This window comes from Puma concolor, chromosome B4 (genome assembly GCF_028749965.1).
Source record: "Puma concolor isolate L17-30 chromosome B4, mPumCon1.1.hap2, whole genome shotgun sequence".
Lineage (NCBI taxonomy): Eukaryota > Metazoa > Chordata > Mammalia > Carnivora > Felidae > Puma > Puma concolor.
The window spans coordinates 30,810,070-30,830,255 of NC_141673.1; the positions used below are offsets into that span (position 1 = coordinate 30,810,070).

The window sequence follows — 20,186 nt, forward strand, 5'->3', positions numbered from 1 at the left end:
CTAACTTTCCTGTGAGTTTTCTCTCACCTCAATAGGACTGGATAGAGAAGCTTCTGGCCACTTCCGTGTGGAGAACCGGGACAACAGAGAGTGGCTTTTCCTATATCCACCCTGCTATTTACAAACCTACTTCCTGATCTCCGTCTTATCATCTCTGATGCTCTCTTCTACCTTCATTGTGTCCTTACCTCCCATTTCACTTCCAGCTGATTCCTGATATGTACTTGTGATAAAGCCAGTTCAAAGTAATATTCAAAATCCTCTTGATTCAGGATATTCTTTTTTTGTGTAAAATATGTATCTTTCAATCAGCAGCTAAAGAACATCAGCTGCCAAGAGCAATGTGCTATTTGGGGACTGTAAACAAGACACTTTGGTGTCACAAGTCTTTCCCAGACTGAGAAAGAGAAGTAAAGGGACTTTTTCACTTCTCTGTTTAATGGGTCAGATAGTCTCCTCTCAGGGAGGGAACTGGGGGGTGAGAATAAAAGCTTTTAGATATTTAGTTGGTATCACTCTTTCCTTTCTGCTTGGGCAGAAGGCAGGTCCTGTGAATGCTAGGAGAGTATATTAAGGTTGTTATTTTAATGGGTGAAAATTCCTTGGAAGGTTCGCATAGATAATAATGGCTGAGGCAGAGCTTAAAACAAACAACCCTTCTGGGATTAAAACAAAACAAAAACCAGGGCTCTTTGACCCTGAGCAATTCTAAGGAGTGAGAGCAGTTTTAATTACAAGATGAGATTTAGAATGAGTTGAGAAGGAAAAGTCAGGCATCAATGAGTTTTGTATCAAAACGCTCTTTGGGCTTATCAAGTGCCTCTACGTGTTTTCTGTTTGAAAGTAACGATTCATTAATGGTATTTAAGTTCAGTGGCTACAATGACTTAATATTATGGTCGAAAGTAAGGTCTGAAAAATACAATAGGATTTTTTTATTTTGCTTATTTATTTGGCAGTCAAAACTGGGTAGAGAATGTGATGAGTTCACAGGAAAGGCAATCCATATGGCTTTTAAACATACACGACAGATGCTCTACCTTACTCTTAATAAGAGAGTTGCACATTAAGGTTACCAGGAGATGTTGATATCATCTATCAGATCGGCAAAATGTTTGCGAGCACGCTGTGTCAGCTAAGGTGTGGGGAAATACATTACTGGTGGGAATGCGAACCAGTATAATGGGGAGTTTGGGAGCTATCTATCAAAATTATAAATTCACATGCTCTGACCAAGCAATGCCACATTTAAGACTTTATACTGCAGATACACCTGTGTACAAAGGGGGTAAATGTGCAAAAGGTCGTATTCATTGCAGTCACTGCTTGCAATAACAAAAAAGATTATGTGCAACCTCTATATCCATCAATAGGTAAGTTAGATAAACAACAACAACAACAACTATGTAACATGTGGAGACATTTGAACAGGAGCTTTCTTCTAACACATGGGAAAACCACATTCTGTAGTTCCAAGTCCCCTGACAGTAGCATACACATTGTTATTTTTTTCAAAATAGACTTTATTTTTTAGAACAGCTTTGGGTTTATAGCAAAACTGACCAGGAAGTACAGATATTTTTTTTTATAGATCCCCCGTCCCCACACATGTATAGCTTCCCCCACTACCCACATCCAGCACCAGCATGGTACATTTATCATAACTGATGAACGTACATGGACACATCACTATCACCCGAAGTTCATACTTTACGTAAGGGTTCACTCTTGATGGAGTACATTCTATGGATTTTGGCAAACGTATAATGACACGTATTCGCCATTAAAGTATCACACAAGATAGCTTCCTAGCGGGGCGCCTGGGTGGCTCAGTTGGTTAAGCGTTCGACTTCAGCTCAGGTCATGATCTCACGGTTTGTGAGTTTGAGCCCCGTGTTGGGCTCTGTGCTGACAGTTCAGAGCCTGGAGCCCGCTTCAGATTCTGTGTCTCCCTTTCTCTCTGCCCCTCCTCTGCTCGTGCTCTCTCTCTCTCAAAAATGAATAAACATTAAAATTTTTTTTAAAAAGAAGATAGTTTCATAGCCATAAAAATCCTTCGTATTCCACCAGTTCATCCCTGCCTCCCACTAACCTTGGGCAGTTACTTGGTATTTTCAGTGTCTCCATAGCTTTGCCCTTTCAAGAGCGTCATATAGTTGGAATCACAGAGTACGTAGCCTTTTCAGATAGGCTTCTTTCACTTAGCAATATGCACATAAGTTTCTTCCGTGTCCTTTCATAGCTTGATAGCTCATTTCTTTTTAGTGCTGAATAATATTCCATTGGACGAATCACAGTTTATCCCTTTACCAATTCAAGGACATCTTGATTGTTTCCAAGTTTGGGCAATTTTCAATGAAGCCGCTATAAACATCTGTGTGCAGGGTCTTGTGTGAACGGTTTGCAACTTCTTGGGCAAATACTAAGGAGCATATGAGTGCCGGATCATGTGGTAAGAGTATGTTTAGTTCTGTAAGAAGTTGTCAAACTGTCTTCTAAAGTGAGTATACCATTTTGCATTCCTACCAGCAGTGTATGAGAGTTCTTGTTGTTACGCATCCTCACAAGCCTTCGGTGTTGTCAGTGGTCCGGATTTGGGCCATTCTAACAGGTGTGCAGTGGTATCTCTTTGTTGATTTGGTCCGCATTTCCCTGAGGACATTGAGTGTGAAGTCTCTTTTCATATGCCATCGGCATATCTTCTTTGATGAGGTGTCCATTAAAGTCTTTGGCCGATTTTTTAATCAGGTTGTTCATTTTCTTGCTGCTGAGTTTCAAGAGTTCTTTGTATATGCTAGATAACAGTCCTTACCAGATGTCTTTTGCAAAAATTTTCTCCCAGTCTGTGGCTTGCACATTTTTTTTTTTTTTAAAGAAATGAATGTCACCTTTAAAGACTGAAGGGGCGCCTGGGTGGGTCAGTCATTTGAACGTCAGACTTCAACTCAGGTCATGATCTCACACTCATGGGTTCCAGCCCCGCGTTGGGTTCTGTGCTGATAGCACAGAGCCTGGAGCCTTGCTTTGGATTCTGTGTCTCCCTCTCTCTCTGCCCCTCCCCCGCTGGCACTCTGTCTCTCTCTCTCTCTCTCTCTCTCTCAAAGTAAATAAACATAATAATAATTAAAGACTGAAGCAGAAGGGTGCCTAGGTGGCTCGGTCAGTTGAGCATCTGACTTTAGCCGGATGCTCTGTCTTCCTCTCCCTCTGCCCCTCCCCTGCTCTCTCTCTCTCTCTCTTTCAAAAAAAAAAAAAAAAATTTTTAAAGACTGAAGCAGAAATTATCAAATGGCTACCCTATTAATAAATGGATAAATATTTATTACTTTCCCTTTATAACTGATTCTTTGTTACCAACGTAGCCATGTCTCTAGTTGTTTCCCGGAGCCCTTTGTAGTAAAGGAATCTAACGAGTAATGGACGAGTACCTGTAAATGCAGACGGCGATACTGTGATATTTTAACTGCCCTTAAAATATGATCCTATTTGTGTAAGGATTAAACATTTTTGTTTCTCTGTAAGCTGTAGTGTCTCAATTTCTTTGTGACCAATTTTACCAGTAAGTTTTCCAAGAAGTACATGTTAAGAGAGAACATGGGGCGCCTGGGTGGCGCAGTCGGTTAAACGTCCGACTTCAGCCAGGTCACAATCTCGCGGTCCGTGAGTTCGAGCCCCGCGTCAGGCTCTGGGCTGATGGCTCAGAGCCTGGAGCCTGTTTCCGATTCTGTGTCTCCCTCTCTCTCTGCCCCTCCCCCGTTCATGCTCTGTCTCTCTCTGTCCCAAAAATAAATAAAAAACGTTGAAAAAAAAAAAAAAAAAGAGAGAACAAACGAATTAGAGTAATTTAGTGTACCAGATCAAGTGTTTCATTAGAACTTACCATTTATTACTTAGGTGAATGCACCTCAGAAAGCACCATATATCATCTTCTCTTTAGGTGGTCCTGACATGCCCCCTTACTATATCAGTCTGTAACCATGTAGTTGATCTATATAAAGACAAGTGCTGTGGATGGAAGAACGAACACGTCGGTCATCCAACATGACCGTCCCTTTGGATCTAGAACTTTGAATTGTCCTAAGAGCATGCTGAATACTACGTTTGAGACATTCTCTCTTATGTCACAATCCCACCCTTAGCTTTCGGAGGGGAGAGGGTCCCCCATGTGACTTATCTTTTTATCCCTCAGAATATCTTACACCGACTTAGCAGGTATATCGAGCATAGATTTGTTTAAGAGGTAGAAGACAAAGTGATTTGGGCAAAATTTACAACATTTTCAGTCAGCAGTGCTTTCTGTGACACTTTTCCAAAGAGACGAGAGAGTTCGGATGTCGTCTGGGGCAGTGATTTGGAGATCTCATTGCGGGAAAGGGCCAGGGAGCAGATGGAAAAGGCATGACCAGGTGCCCATTGCTAAGAGGACAGACTCCAAGACCCAAGAAAGCGAGCACAACCTGAAAGCCTCACGCCCAGCTCTTCACTTAAATGACCGCGTGTAACTCCTTCTGCGAGTGTCCGATGCTCCCCACCCCCGCTGCCACAACAGGAACGATAGAAGGAACACTCCTTACACTTTTGCTTGTAATGGGAAACGATGGAGCGACAGGCTTTCTTTACAAAATCTCACTTTTGCAACCAAGCATGTTGCAAGCATGGTAAGCACTGGAAACTTCTCCCGTGGCTTTTCTCTCCAGGGTGCACTTCTGATGCTTTCACTGGGCTTTCTGCTTTTCTGTGGGGCTGGGATTTTTATAATAAAAGTAAGAGGCAAAAGGCAGTTTCTCTCCTGGAGTGGAATTAAACCATTGGCATTTAGAATAACATTGCCCCCTCCTTCCTGGCTACAATTATAAGCATCTCACAGACCTCCCTATGTGAGGTAAGGTGAGTATTTTGTCATCTTCTATTAATAGGGAGGGATTCTGAGTCATGGAGGCCTAAGTGATTTTTCTAGCCCCAGAAATAAAAGGAATAAAACGACGCAAGATGATGAGCACGTTATTTTAAGAACAGGATGATTTGGGTGGCATAGCATCATTTTCCTGGACAGTTGCAACTGCTTCCTAATTGGTTTTCCTGCCCCTGGTTTTCCTCTCCCCTGCAATCTACTCACCTCTTTGTTATTAGAATCATATTCTGAAATCATGTCACACCCTCGTATAAATATCTCTGATGACTTCTCACCGCCTAATGAAAAATTCCAAACTCCTTAGCATAGCATCCAAAACCCATTTCCATCTGGCTTTACACTATCTTTCTTATGTTCTTTGCCGCTCTGCACCCTCTGTACTGTTGTCATGCATGGCCATGGCTCCAAGGTGGCCATGCCACCTGTCTCTCTGGCCTAGAGTGCCTTTCTTCTCCTGTCCCTCTGGGATGAGGGAGAGGGGAAATCTGCATATCCAGATATTGTTTTCTCTGGGATACTTTGCAACACTCAAGGCCCAGGAACCATTTCCTCCTCTTGCTTTCTTTCTGTTGCAATGATCGTATTAACTGTTACATTCTAGCTACCTGGACATGAGTCTATTCTACCCAGTCCAATCTACTTTTTGTGGACAGCAGGGTCTGAATCTGACTGATCTCCACACACCCCAGCGATCATTTCAGTTCGACACACAACGGGTGCTCCCTGCGCTTGATGCCATTTTCAAGAAAAACCTTCCTTCGGGCAAATCCACAGGCAGTTTTGGGTACAGTTTCAGGGCTCGTGAAAAGAAATCAGAGTGAGTGCCAGTTCAAGAATGGAGCTTTCAGGGCACCTGGATGGCTCAGTCGGTTAAGCGTCTGACTTCGGCTCAGGTCATGATCTCACAGTTCGTGGGTTCGAGACCCACGTCAGCTGTGCTGACAGCTCAGAGCCTAGAGCCTGCTTTGGATTCTGTGTCTCCCTCTCTCTCTCCCCCTCCCCTCGAGCTCTGTCTCTCTCTGTTTCAAAAATAAATAAACATTAAAAAAAAAAAAAGAATAGAGCTTTCAAGGACAAGCAGGTTAGTTATGTTTAACATTGCATTCTTCTGTTATGAAGTTCTGATGTTTGTGGGTACAGTGTACCATTTGATTCCAGGTAACCACCCAAAACATTTCCATACTTCCTAACTAGAGCTGATGGGTGAGGAGCCTGGCTGGCTGGGATATCATTCGGAGCTTTCCAAAGTCTGGCCCAACTTGTGTGAGCCACTCCTGGCTGCTGGATTACAAAATACTTGCCTGGGCCCTGCTCTAGACATTCTGAATCAAGGTCCTTAAGTGAGAGGCCAGGCTGTGGACCACGAGCAAGTACCTCCAAGGTGTTTCTAAACATTTGAGACCCACTGGTCTGGCTGGGAGCCTCCCCGTAGGCAAGGAGATTTGGGGGGGATAGGTGTTGTAAGTGAGTCGTTCTCACTGCAGGTTGCATATGAGAATTCTCTGGGGGATTTTTGAGACCCTGGGACCCCCTTTATATCATTTAAATCAGAATTACTGGAGATGGGACTTGGGCCCCTGTGTTTTTTGAAACCTTTGCTTCTGAACCAGGTTGGGGATAGAATAAATGCCAGAATCTTTGGACAAAAATCATACGTGTCTAGTGGTTAGAGCTCCTGTTTACATGACACTTCTCACCACACTCAACCTCACTCTCGCTAGAAAAGTAAATCTCATACCAAATTTAACAAGTAAAAAAAATACATGTTTTAATAGGTAAGTGCGGTTATGCAAACTGTGTGTGGCTGAGGAAAGGTCTTTCTCTCTACCCTCAGTGCTTTGAGTAACAGCACCTTGCACGAATAGGCCATCCTAAAGGAAAGGCAGCAATGTTCAATATCAAAACCAGTGGGTTTTAATCTTGTGGGGGCAAGATGCTAGGTAAAGTGGGGGGTCACATGGCCCAGGGCCGGAGGCTACATGGTTACACACGTAGGTGGGCTACGAGATCGGGGGTCCTATCACACTTCCTCTGACAATCACCAATTTCAGCAGTAGAAATATATATATTTTTAGAAATAAACATTTCTTACTACAAACTAAAACAGACAAACAAAAAAAAGGGGTGCTTGGGTAGCTCAGTCGGTTAAGTGTCTAACTTGATTTCGGCTCAGGTCACGATCTCACGGCTTATGAGGTCGAGCCCTGAGTTGGCTCTGTGCTGACAGAGCAGAACTGCTTGGGATTCTCCAAACAAACAAACAAACAAACAAACAATAAATAATGAGTCTTTTTCCCTGGGAACTGCTTAGGCAAAAGATCGAGGAGAGGAAAGGTGGGAAGAGGGGGGCATGATCTACCAAGCATTTAGACTTTTGGCGTTTGGGTAAAGAATCTGAAAGTTTTGGTGGGTCCAGAAAAACACGATGGGAATTCACCAAAAGATGCACCCTTGTCAGATGTTTAACAAAAATAGCCTTGGAATCATACATGTGCAAAAATCACTACAGAAACTGTGCTAAGCAACTGGTCTGTTTACTTAGGGCTGGGAGGGGGGGTTCTATATTGTGTCCTCCAGCACAGCACCCTTCCCCCACAAATGGAAGATTCCTTTCCATTCCACAGGACACTGGCTCTCATACCTGGCTCTGCCTCATCCCCTTTTTCTACCCCATCCGAAAATCTCCTCCTGGCAGGAAGTCAGTGGAAAGAAGGAACTTCTCATTAGATGAGGTTTCTTAGATGCAAGGAGGTCTTAAAAAGTTGAGGACCCATGACACAAATGGGTGCTCCCATTAGAGACTGCAAACCCAGGTCGCTGAGAGATGGTGGTTACATTGCTTGGGCCGGTAACCTCCCAATTGCCCTCTTGCAGAACACGCAGTCAACAGGACTGGCCTGAGCCGGCAGCGCGGGGGGGGTGGGGGGGGGGTGGGGAGAACATGCTGCCCTGCGGCAGGCAAGTCCGAGACTGCTGGGCAGTCCCTCTGAGGCCAGCAGCAACTTCAGTGTCACCAATTTACCAGAAACTGTGATCTCCGGGCTGCTGAGAGGTAAAGCAATTGACTCTCCAAAATTTTTTTCAGAATCTTGTATGGATAGTTTCTATTCCTGAGAACAAACGGACACTGTCGTGTTTTCCACTATATAATCCCCTTTCAGCAAGGTCAATAAACATTTATTAAGAACTGTGTGTTGAGGGCGCCTGGGTGGCTCAGTTGGTTAAGCAACCAAATTCAGCTCAGGTCATGATCTCGCGGTTTGTGAGTTTGAGCTCTGCATTGGGCTCACTGCTGTCAGCACTGAGTCCCCTTCAGATCCTCTGTCCCCCTCTCTCTCTAAAAGAAAAAAAAAAAAAAAGAACTGTATGTGTGTGCGTGTTAATAATAAAAACAGGTGGGGCGCCTGGGTGGCGCAGTCGGTTAAGCGTCCGACTTCAGCCAGGTCACGATCTCGCGGTCCGTGAGTTCGAGCCCCGCGTCAGGCTCTGGGCTGATGGCTCAGAGCCTGGAGCCTGTTTCCGATTCTGTGTCTCCCTCTCTCTCTGCCCCTCCCCCGTTCATGCTCTGTCTCTCTCTGTCCCAAAAATAAATAAACGTTGAAAAAAAATTATAAAAATAATAAAAACAGGTAACTGTCAATGAATTATTACTGTTTCAGGACTGTTCCTACCCCTTTACAAAGAGAAGTCATTCATTACAATAGCCCTGTAATATAGTATCCCCATTTTACAGATGAGGACACTGAGGCATAGGGAGATTATGTGATCTCCCCCAGAGTCACATGATTAGAAAATTTGTGAGTCAGGATTAGAATCCAGGTTGGTCTCAGACCAACCCCAGTCCTGGAGTCAATCCGGAACTCCCAGTCTTGACAAGCAAAATAAAATTTAACAAGTTATATAGAAGTTGCCATTTTATAACAGGTTGAATTCACAACAGTCTGCATGGAGTCATGCTTTAGAGCTATACCTATCAAGTAGGGAGCAAAACATACCTACTGGACAGGTTTCCAAGGGACTGAGGTACAAGTTTGGATTCTTGTGTAATTACCTGACATTTGAGTCCAGCCTTCCCCACTATAAAACTGGAGTTAACGGTGTATCTGCTTGGCAAAGGTATCATGGAAGCAGTTAGATTTAATTTAACATCTATAAGGCTGGATGTAGAAGAGATTGTAGCCCTTATGTTGTCGTTGTGTTTTTCGCAATATACCCAAATATAACTTTTGTCATTAACCCCTCAAATGGCCGAAAGCAGTGTTGCTTACACTGGAGTTTGGAGGCCCCTGGGGTTCCCTCAATGTATTCTGGGTGATCTGCAAGTTCTTAAGTTTAATCGATGAAGCTAAAGCGTGCCTTGCTTGTCTTGTGGACACACATAATCATTTCTACTGATCGCTGAGGCAAAAGGGCTGAGGGGAAATAGCACCTTCTTAGAATAATAATTAGTTCTCTTACCCAACAGTTATTTGTATTGTTCACACCTGCATAAATAAAGGAACACAAGATGAGGAGAAAAGTCGCCAGAGGAGCCAAGGCCCACACAAGGAGGCACAAGGCAAATGTTCTGCGTGTAGCTGCAGCATGGCTAATGCCCAGGAAGCATCAATGATGCTTCATGACATGACTGGGGAGCTTCTGGCAAGACAGCTACACATAGTCCCTTGCCTCCCCCGAAGGCAAAGCCTAATTTCCCACTAAGGATATTGCTGGGCTTTGGAAATAGTACAATGGGAAGCAAGGCATCATCGTCCTTTTCCAAACAACAACGACAGTAACAAAAAAACAGTGAGTGAGCTTACCTGTCCTCAGAGATGCCAACTTCCTGATGACTTCTTACATACACATTTACAGATGCTTTTGTAGTTCTTACGTTTTGAAATAAAGGATACGAGGGAGGAATCAATGAATGTATGCAACTGGAAGGAAAGGGACGAATGCATCTGAAAGAAGAAATCAACATTTTATCTTTCAACGAATTTCCTTACTAGACTGTCTAGCTTCGGAAGAATATTCTAGATCACGTCTCTGGGATCCTGAATGTCTATTAATGTACATTCCACAGGGCGATGGGAAACAAAAACACAAGAGAGCCGACGAAGACCGTAATTTTTCAGAACTTAGCCTGACTGAGGCCAAGGTCTGACTTCACAATGGTTCATAGTTTCCTTTGGGTCATGTCATTCTGGCAAGGTGCAAAAGTCCATCTCCTTTCTAGGAAAGCTCCAACCACTCCCTGGATGTGACTGTGGACGTGTAATTCTGGCACTGCTGCTCCCTACCTACCTGTTAGCTGCTGTCTAACCTAGCTTGCCTTTCTCCCCACCTCCACGTTGTTTGGGAAAAATCATTAGCCTGTGCTTAATAAGACCCTTCAGCAACTCATCAAGGGGCAGGCTGTTTGACTGCAAGCCAGGATCAGCAGTCGTGGTATTTTAATTTGGGGCTCATACTTGAAACTCCTTTTGGCTTTCCCTACACACGGCCTATCAGTGTGCAGAATGTGTGTTTCCTATTGTCAGGCCTGTGGGCCTCTTGTGTTCCACAGTTCCTGCTGTTCAGACAGAACTTGCTGTCTTTGTGAGGCACCTGTCAGGAGAGTTCAGCTCGAGTTTTGTGAACCCCATATGCCCTTTCAATCAGGTCTGTGTCAAACACATTTCTCAACTGCAGAGAAATTCTGTTCTGAGGCTTAGCTGTTCAGAAAGCCACTGGCTGTCACTTTGAGGGCCTCCTTGGGACTTCTAAAAGTGAATCTTGAATATGCCACAAGACTACATTTTAAGTCAGACCTTCCAAAACACTCTCATTGACGGAAAACTGAACTTATTTTCACACGATGTGTTAATAAATATTGTATTCACAGAGAGATTACTTCAAGAAGATTAAAAGTCATGCTAACTCTTCTGGGTCTAGTAAATTGCAAGTGTCCTCAAACACAGGAAAATGTCTGCAAAGTTGGAATGCTTCTCCAATAGGCAAGCAAGCATTCATAAACAGAAGACTTACTTTCAAGGGGCTTTCCAGGGGAAACACTTGATGAAAAGAATTCAAGCCGGAGTGCTTGGTGCCTTCACACAAATACATACACACACAGAGAAATTAGGACATGTAACATTGCTTCTGTGCACTTCTGAGGGGTAAGGCAAGACCTGCTTCATGCTCCAATCTGGAAACACCGTTTTCTGCATATGAATGATACCCTCAGCAGGGAACTGGGGCCTCCGGAAATAAGAAAGCCTGTGGTTCTTCCTGATGCTAGAATTCTTCTGAGAGCCTTTTTCCTGAGAGCCTGGGCAACAGGGCCAGGATGATGAGGATCAAGGCAAGATCACCAGCAACGGGGAGTCAACTTTCTGCAGGAACGAGGCAGTGAGTTTTAAAAACATCATCTTTTGAATACTCACTTTGTGCCCTACACTTTTTGGGTGTCTCTAATCCTCCTAGGGCCGTAATGAACGTATAACTATTCCTAATTTTACACACTACTGAATTCCCTTGTTTTTCTCCACAGCACTTTCACTTTCTAACATACTGTAGAATTCTTTTGTCTATTGTCTGTCTTCAACAGAATGTAAGCTTGGAGTGGGGGAAGGGTAGGTATTCTTGCCCACTTTATTCCCTGATTTCCTGGAGCCCAGAATAAAAGAGTGAATGAGTGAATGAACGAATGAATGGAGGCCAGTGAGGCTAAGTGACTTTCTCCTATCAAACTACTCGTGAGTAACAGAGCTAAGGTTTGAACCCAGGCCCACGTGCAGTGCTGACACACTAGATTAGTAATGGCAGTTGTCAGGATTAGAACCTAAGACAAATTCGGAGGAAGAAAGATATGCAGCATTTAGTGCACGGCTGACTAATGAAGAGGTGTGTGCAAAGAAGATAACCAGATATAAAACGGCAGGGAAATAAGTCTAACTTTTGATCTTTGACATTGATGGGGAGGGTGCAACAGACTATGTGAAGCTGAAAAGGCCTGGTGGTCAAAATTCAAAACGTAGAACTCAATCCTTCAAATTTTGGCAGGGAACAGCGCAGTGCGTGGTCTCCATCATACCCTATAAGACGCATATGTGTTAATCCTTAATGGTCTGACCTCAAATCCTGACCCCACTGTTTGTTACTATGTGACCTCGTGCAAATTCCTTAAGCGCTGTGAATGGGGATGATTTTCATGGGGTTTTCTGGAAACTGACCAAAATCATGCATGTAAACACAGAAATCAAAACCAAGCCTTCCGCGTAGTAAATGTGCAATCTACATGTTGTTAATATTTTATCATTTTGGTGTGGCTGGAGAAGAGGGTGTTTAATAGGGGACCAGTTAGGCAGAAGTTAGAAAGGTAGGGGGGTACTTTGTGTTAGCCATCTTAAAGGATTTTGACACTGGTCTGTAACAGCACCTGCTTTGTTTGACAGCTGAATTGGGATGGATTAAACTGCCTGGGGCATTCCTCAGAGGGCTTTTCTGTAGACTGCCAAGCTCCAGGCGGGCTGTTAGGCAGGCCTCAAAGGGCATCTGGATGAAAAGGACTCAGACCATTGTGCAGGCTGGGAATTAAGAGCGATAAAAACATCAACAGCCAATAGCACATCACCATCATGCCAGGAAGCTTCACCCATTTAACCATCTCAGAGAACCTATGAAGTGGATATTTTTATTATCTTCATTATGCCACATGGAAGATGAGGTTTACAAAAGATGACTTAACCAAGGCCACACGTTTAGGAAGTGATCGGGGCACAATTTCAACCCTGGCCACCACGCTTCAAAGACCCTTTACGCCCCTCTTCTTAGAACCGAGTGGTCCGAATGGCATTTTCTAGAAAGTGCTGAGAAGAACTGACATTCCGTTGATGTAGGATTCGGAAGCATAGGTCAAACTAAGCGTCTCTGTCTTCAGGTTTGAGAAGTGTTGCGGTTATCCTCCCAAATTCATGCCCAGGTAGTGCACTTTTACAATAGCGAAGTAACAACCGACTTCCCTCCCTGTCTCTTCTGTTGGAGATCCCAGGCTGAAAGATTTTACCCTTCGCAGTTCTACTGCAGAGCGTCTTGCCTCGCCCCCAGGACCCAGTGACTGGAACGTCTTGGGGTGGGAAGGCCTGTAACAGGTGGGGGTGGATCGGAGGCTTCAACTCCAGCGCAGGCCTCCTCCAGTTGGAACTAGATGATACCCAGTGAAATATGGGAACTTTGTTCCAAGGGATGCCCAAAAAAGGCGCGGGGAGAGCGCGCGGCAACCCCCACCTTCGTTGAACACGCTCCTCCAGGGGCGGCCTGCTTGCAGCACAGCTCCAAAATTGGCAACCTGGGCCTCGCAGCCGCCTTTTTTTAGCCTACATTCCCCAAACCAAGGAAGAGGCGGGTGACTAAAAATGCAAATCGAAGCCGGGGCGTCAGCAGGCAGGCCCGTGGGTGCGGGGCGTCTGGCTGGGGGAGACCCCGCGACCTCAGGTGCCCTCCGCTATACTCGCGGTGGGCGCCGGGAGGGGCACTTGGGGAGACACGCTCCTCTTCGAACCACTGCCTCCGCTTCCGCCTCCCGGGCGGCGGCGGGACTATGCGCGGCCTCTTTTCCGCCGGGGGTTAGGGAGGGGAGGCCGGATTAGGGCCCGCGCTTTCCGGCCGCAGGGCCCCCCTGCCCCCAGCCGGCGGTACACAGGTGGTTTTCCGCTCGGGAGGGGCAGGCCGCGGCACTTTTATATAACAATAGAGCTCTGCGCGCGGGGTCTGCGCCTCCTCGCCGCCGCGGCCCCCACCCGGCCACGCCTCCATCCGGCCCCCAGCCGGCCCGCCCTGCTCCCCGGCGCCGCGGCAGAAAGCAGCGAGCCCGCCTGGCCGGCACTTCCTCAGTTACCTGCTGGCCCTGCAGAGCGGCCGAGACGTTCCCTGGGACTCCCAGCCCTCCGTGGAGCAAGGGGTCCCGGCAGGCACTCCTCCTCGCCTCTTACCCACCCCAGGCCGCGTCGGAACCCCAGAGGCCCGCTTTCGGCCCCCCACCCGACCTCAGGGTAGCCCAACGCCCAGCGCAGCTGAGCCAGGAGGCGGGGGCGACCGGGTGCTGGCCAGGAGCGCAGCGCGCAGGCGCAGCTGGTGCTCGCTAGTGCCCTGCGACCCGCAGTGGAGGGGGTTGTCAGGGTGAGACCGAAGGCTCCCCTCTGACAGGCCTCTCTAGTCTACCGTAGCTGATCGCGGAGCCTGCGCGGGCCCCCGCAGGCCTTGCGGTAGGACTTCCCCACGACACGCCGCTGGTGGGGACAGCCGCCCGGCTCCGCGCGCCCAGAATGCACCTAGACCCGGCAACCGCGCCAGACCGGCTCCTCCGTCGGAAGCCGAGCTAGCTGCCCAGTAATGATTAACGAGCGCAACCCCCCAGCGCGCGGTGGGTGACCGCAGGAAGGGGGGGGGGTAGGGCTTGGATCCCCGGAACAATGGCTCATAACGCCCCAGGCCGCTGGAGGGGAATAAAAGCATCGAACTGTCCAACCAGTTTGTTTCTGCAGGCTCCACTGTTTAAAAACAAAATAAAGTAATTTAAACGCTATTAAAAACAAACAAAAAACCCCCCATCAACCTTCCTTCCTATTATCTGGACAACCAGGCACTTGTTTGTTTGCTTGCTTGCTTGAAAATGTTCCAACAAAATCCTAGTTTGTTTCGAAAGATGTTGGATTAGCATTTAACACCTCATCGGTCACTAAAGCCCAGGCAGTTCACCAGCCCCAACACAGCCTCAGCTAAAAGAACATCAGAGCAAACAGAGCTGGGCTTTTTAAACTGGCAAACAAATGCCACACACCGCCTAAAGAAGGGCGGAGGAGGGGGGTTCAGGCGAAACTCCTGTCCAAATGAGTTTAAAGGGAATAAAAAGGAAAAAAAAGCACAAGTTTTCTTAAAGCTAGCTTGCGAACACAGGCGTCACGAACAAGGGCTTTTGTGCCTGCTAATTGCACCATTTGTGCGCAAAAGTTCCGACGCGAAGTGTGAACTCTCAACAGAAGGAAACATGAGACAACTGAAGTGCCCTGGTTTATGTGCCCCGCTCCTCCTCCGCCGCCGCCTCCTCTTCTTTCTCCTTCCTCCCGCCGAGCCCGCTGTTGCAGCTTGTTTGCACTGGGGCTTATCCGGAGCGGAAATTCCTTTCCGTTTTTGTGAATGACAAACTCATTAACAATTCATCAACACAACCTGTTCCAGCCGGCCCGTCCCCACGGCAACAGCCCCTTCCGCAGCGCGCTCATTGGCTGGCCGGGAGAATGTATCCATTGAGACGCTCGCTGTTTGTATCCATTGAGGAGCTGCCTCGCGCAGGGGGTGTGCGAGGGTTGAGTCCAAGGGAGAGTGAGCAAATCGAGGTTTGAATAATCCGAGGAGAAAGACGCCTGGGCGGATTTGAGGTGCAGCCTTGAAGGGAGGGATTAGGAGCCGCTGGACTTTTTTTTTTTTTTTTCCCCTCCCCTCTTAGTAGCAGGGAGTCCGAATTAATTGGATTTCATTCACTGGGGAGGAACAAAACTGTCTGGGCAGCTTCATTCAAAGAGATTCATTGACACCAAGAGCGAGCGGCTGCAGCGGGGTGCAGCGGGAACCGCCGGCTTCACTTCTGTCTCGCTTTCCCCAACCGCTAACACGGTCTGGGAAGGACGAGGTGGAATTAAACCCCGCTCAGAGAGCGGCAGCTTCGCGCAGCGCGCTTGGCCTATGCCTGCCCCGAGGGGCGTCTGGTAGGCACCCCGCCCTCTCCGGTAGCTCGACCCCCATGATAGATACGCTCAGACCCGTGCCCTTCGCGTCGGAAATGGCGATCAGCAAGACCGTGGCGTGGCTCAACGAGCAGTTGGAGCTGGGCAACGAGCGGCTGCTGCTGATGGACTGCCGGCCGCAGGAGCTGTATGAGTCGTCGCACATCGAGTCAGCCATCAACGTGGCCATCCCGGGCATCATGCTGCGGCGCCTGCAAAAGGGCAACCTGCCGGTGCGCGCGCTCTTCACCCGTGGCGAGGACCGGGACCGCTTCACCCGGCGCTGCGGCACCGACACCGTGGTGCTTTACGACGAGAGTAGCAGCGACTGGAACGAGAACACCGGCGGCGAGTCGGTGCTTGGATTGCTGCTCAAGAAGCTCAAGGACGAGGGCTGCCGGGCGTTCTACCTGGAAGGTACGCGCCGGGGGAGCCCCGCGCGCGGGGCCGGGCGGGGGTCGCGGGGCTGTGCGCTGCGGGCAAGGCACGAGGACTGCAAGTGGCCCTGCTGCGCTTGACTGGCGCTTCTGAGTCGCGCCGCGGGGTCGGGGGACAGCCGCCAGCTACCGGCTGCGAACCTCGAGCGTCCCGCACTCGCGAGCAGGCTGGCGCAGAATCCACCAGCTTCCGGCCACAGGCACGGGTTGTTTCTAACGATTCCTCCTGCCTACCGGGAGTCTCCTCCACCTGTCCCTGCTTTCTATCGTTCGATCTTGAATCGAGATTTGCAGGACAGGAGAGGTCATGGTGTGTGTGTGTGTGTGTGTGTGTGTGTGTGTGTGTGTGTGTGTGTGTGTTGTGTGTGCAGATCGCACCTCCTGGTCCCTCAAAATATTTTTACAAGTTGCCCTTTTATGCATCTCTGGATTTAAAAGAAGGGTTTCCAGGGAAGGCGGGCCTGTTCGTTCCACTCCCGAGGGTACACATTTAAGTGTCTTTCTGTTATAGTTGGGTCTGTGTGTAGGGGGTTCGTAGGGTGCTGGGGTGTTTCCTGCGCCCGGCCGCGGCTCTCACTAGCTGTGAAAACTACTACGGGATCTCAGGTTACACTATTGCCTTTCTCGTCCTGGCAGGTGGCTTCAGTAAGTTCCAAGCCGAGTTCGCCCTGCACTGCGAGACGAATCTAGACGGCTCATGTAGCAGCAGCTCGCCACCGTTGCCAGTGCTGGGGCTCGGGGGCCTGCGGATCAGCTCTGACTCCTCCTCGGACATTGAGTCTGACCTTGACCGAGACCCCAATAGTGCAACGGACTCGGATGGCAGCCCGCTGTCCAACAGCCAGCCTTCTTTCCCCGTGGAGATCTTGCCCTTCCTCTATTTGGGCTGTGCCAAGGACTCCACCAACCTGGACGTGTTGGAGGAGTTCGGCATCAAGTACATCTTGAACGTCACCCCCAATTTGCCGAATCTCTTTGAGAACGCAGGAGAGTTTAAATACAAGCAGATCCCCATCTCGGATCACTGGAGTCAAAACCTGTCCCAGTTTTTCCCTGAGGCCATTTCTTTCATAGGTGAGACTAATTAAGAGTCCTTCCTCAGACTTTTAAATGCAAAATTCCTAGCCATTCATAGAACTTAAGCTGTTAACCCTTTCTTGCTGCTTGTTAGCATGTCTGATTGCAGGTCTCTAATGTTACAAGCAGGGAATTCTGGTTTATCTACTTGCTGAAAGAAAGAAAAAGTGCCTTTTGACATGGCTGCAGACCACAGGTGTCTTTGAAATGGTGCTTTCTGACACTTTGAATTCAGTCATTTGAGAGCGGGCTGTGTATTATCGGGCAACAGAATTTTCTCACAGTCTTTGGACTCGGAAAAGGCTAGCTAGAAGTCCTCCCCATTGACAGGAATTTTAGCACTGCTTTATAATTTTAAAAGATCTGAGAGTTATTTTAGGACATCAGGTTAGTTGTTGGAAAGCCCTATGAATGCTAGATGTTGTAATTCAGTTGAATGTTACTGTGATACGGGTTCACAGTGAGACAGTGAGGGTAACCTGAGCCCAGCAGGAAGGACTGTGGGCTGGAAGCCTGGAGAAGCGAATCTCCAGGCATTGTAATGCATTTCCTATTACAAAGGAACTCATTTTCAGGCCATGTCGACATCCTGTTCCTCCTAATGGGCTGTCCCCTGTGACTTCCCTCTCTCTTTTAAAATGCCTGAATACCTCCATTGTTAGCTGCACAACAGTTGGAGAATAATTTAATAGACCCTTGCAGTCTGCTTGTCTGTATAAAAGGCATTCAAGACCATATTGCAGGGTTTCTGGTATTCACATGCTGAGGCAAAGAATGCACACATTAAGGATTTTTTGTTGTTGTTGTTGGCAGAAACTTAATACAAAAGCTCCCTTTTCAGAAAATATCTGAAATATGTAATTGTGCCCAGTGTACATGATTTATCTCAATGATACATTTTCTGCTGCCTGCAGGGTCCAGCTGCCACACACGATTCTTTTTTCTTTCTTTCTTTCTTTCTTTCTTTCTTTCTTTCTTTCTTTCTTTCTTTCTTTTCTTTGTCTTTTCCTTTAACTCAGTTTTTAGACTAATCATTCACAAAGCGTGGTTTTCGGTCTACTGAAAGCTTGCCTTTCTTTTTGTGTTTACAGATGAAGCCCGGGGCAAAAACTGTGGCGTCTTGGTGCATTGCCTGGCTGGCATCAGCCGTTCGGTCACTGTAACTGTGGCTTATCTTATGCAGAAGCTCAATCTGTCAATGAATGATGCTTATGACATTGTCAAGATGAAGAAATCCAACATCTCGCCCAACTTCAACTTCATGGGCCAGCTGCTGGACTTCGAGAGGACGCTTGGACTCAGCAGCCCCTGTGACAATCGGGCCCCCACGCAGCAGCTCTATTTCACCACCCCCTCCAACCAGAACGTCTACCAGGCGGGCTCCCTGCAATCCACGTGAGAGGCCCCACACGCCTCACCGGATGTGTCCGTTCCTTTAGCCGTTTCTCTTGGCAGCATCAGCTGGGCTGCTTTCTTTGTACACGGCCGCAGGTGTCAGAATGACACCAGTTGTCTGTATTAGACGAGGTTCCCACGTGTGGAATTGGTTATTACCATGGGAGAGATTTGCTCCATTCTTGTTGGAAGAACAGAACATGCTGTATAGATACGGGCCATAGGTTCGCTCCACGCCCGTGTGTACAGCCTACCCAGGCAGGGACTGGAATTCTAGGGTCACCAGGTATATAGGGTAGGACCAAAGGGTAGGGGAGGAGCATGTGTTTAGGGCCTCGTATGACTGTTTCTTTTTGCGCCTGGAACTGATTACATACTGTCTTCAGTGAAGACGGATTCAATTTTGCATATAGAGGAGCCAAAGAGAGGTTTCAGCTCTGTATTTGTAGTATCAGTTTGCAAAAAAATATAAAAAATAAAATAAATAAATAAATAAAGGTAATAATAAAGAAAACAAATCTGATACTCCATTTGATTATTGTAAATATTTGATCTTAAATCACTTGACCGTGTTTGTTTGAGTTGTGTTTGTTTTTTCTTTGATGGGTTTAAAAGAAATCATCCAAAGGGAGAGCAGTACGCCACTTCTTAAAACAGAAAAACCAGAAATGTTTGCTCTTTTCTAATCCAAAGGGTATATTTGCAGCATGCTCGACTTCACCAACTCTGAATCACGTTTTCATGGACACTGTTCTCACTGAGACCTTGTTATGGTGCAGCCTTTACTCTCTTTCATGTATCTTCCTTGTGATTTTTTTCCCCTTCTTAATGTAGTTTGACTATGCCTTACCTTTGTAAATATTTTGGCTTGTGTTGTCTCAAAGGGGATATCTTGGAAAGACACCAAAATCATGGGCTCACTTTTTTTTTTTTTTTTTTTTAAACTTCAGCTGTGCTAAACAGTATATTACCTCTGTACAAAATTCTTCAGGGAGTGTCACCTCAAATGCAATACTTTGGGTTGGTTTCTTTCCTTTTTTTAAAAAAAAAATTTGTATAAAACTGGAAGTGTGTGTGTGAGCTTGGGTACCCGGTTGATAGGTGAAGTGCATATGATTGTGGAAAGGGAGAGTCAAGTTGCCCCATTATGTTCATGGTGTAAAGTTTTGAGCTGAAATTTATTATAAGAATGTAAAACCTTAAATTATTAATAAATGACTATTTTGGCTATTGAATGTGTTTTTTTTTTTTTTTTAAATCTCTCTTTAATTGTACCTACCTGTGAAGTGATACTTTTAAGGAATTTTTCAGCGGGGAAGTGAAATTGGCTTGTAAAGTACTATAGGAACAGCAGGGCAAAGTTCCCATCGCCTAAGCAATCCCAGGAATGTTTTTCAGGTGTAGTTTATGACATTAACCGCTTGCTTCAAATAAAGATGACATCATAGAATGAACTGGCTGTATGATGTGTTCCGACAACACTTTATGAATACAACTCTGGCTCATTTAAGAAAATAGGAATGCCCTTGAAGAAAAATGAAGCCGTACAGCACACCTTGCTGAAGTATAAAGTTTGGCTATTCCTGAGTAGTCATAAAGAGGGGGTTCCGGAATAACAAG

General features: G+C 46.8%; 1 protein-coding gene and 1 long non-coding RNA gene across 3 annotated transcripts in view; one reads left to right on the forward strand and one right to left on the reverse strand.

Annotated features, from left to right (window-relative positions):
- Positions 1 to 15,098, reverse strand: part of LOC147579002 (uncharacterized) — a 58,017-nt gene extending 42,919 nt beyond the window's left edge. For both annotated transcript variants that reach the window (XR_015253447.1, XR_015253448.1), the window contains exon 1: positions 3,881 to 15,098. This is a non-coding gene — a long non-coding RNA (uncharacterized LOC147579002). The remainder of the gene's footprint in view (positions 1 to 3,880) is intronic.
- Positions 15,099 to 15,211: 113 nt separating this feature from the next.
- On the forward strand, positions 15,212 to 19,801 carry DUSP6 (dual specificity phosphatase 6). Its single transcript, XM_025926721.2, has 3 exons — positions 15,212 to 16,074; positions 16,731 to 17,168; positions 18,263 to 19,801. The coding sequence occupies exons 1-3, from the start codon at positions 15,675 to 15,677 to the stop codon at positions 18,568 to 18,570; spliced, it is 1,146 nt and encodes a 381-aa protein (XP_025782506.1). The 5' UTR covers positions 15,212 to 15,674; the 3' UTR covers positions 18,571 to 19,801.
- Positions 19,802 to 20,186: the final 385 nt, after the last annotated feature.

Excerpts from the sequence above, each read along its gene's own strand:
- DUSP6 (XM_025926721.2), top strand. The coding sequence starts at position 15,675 with ATGATAGATACGCTCAGACCCGTGCCCTTCGCGTCGGAAATGGCGATC. Across the intron at positions 16,075-16,730 it reads CCGGGCGTTCTACCTGGAAG|GTGGCTTCAGTAAGTTCCAA; the intron begins GTACGCGCCGGG and ends TCGTCCTGGCAG. Across the intron at positions 17,169-18,262 it reads TGAGGCCATTTCTTTCATAG|ATGAAGCCCGGGGCAAAAAC; the intron begins GTGAGACTAATT and ends TTGTGTTTACAG.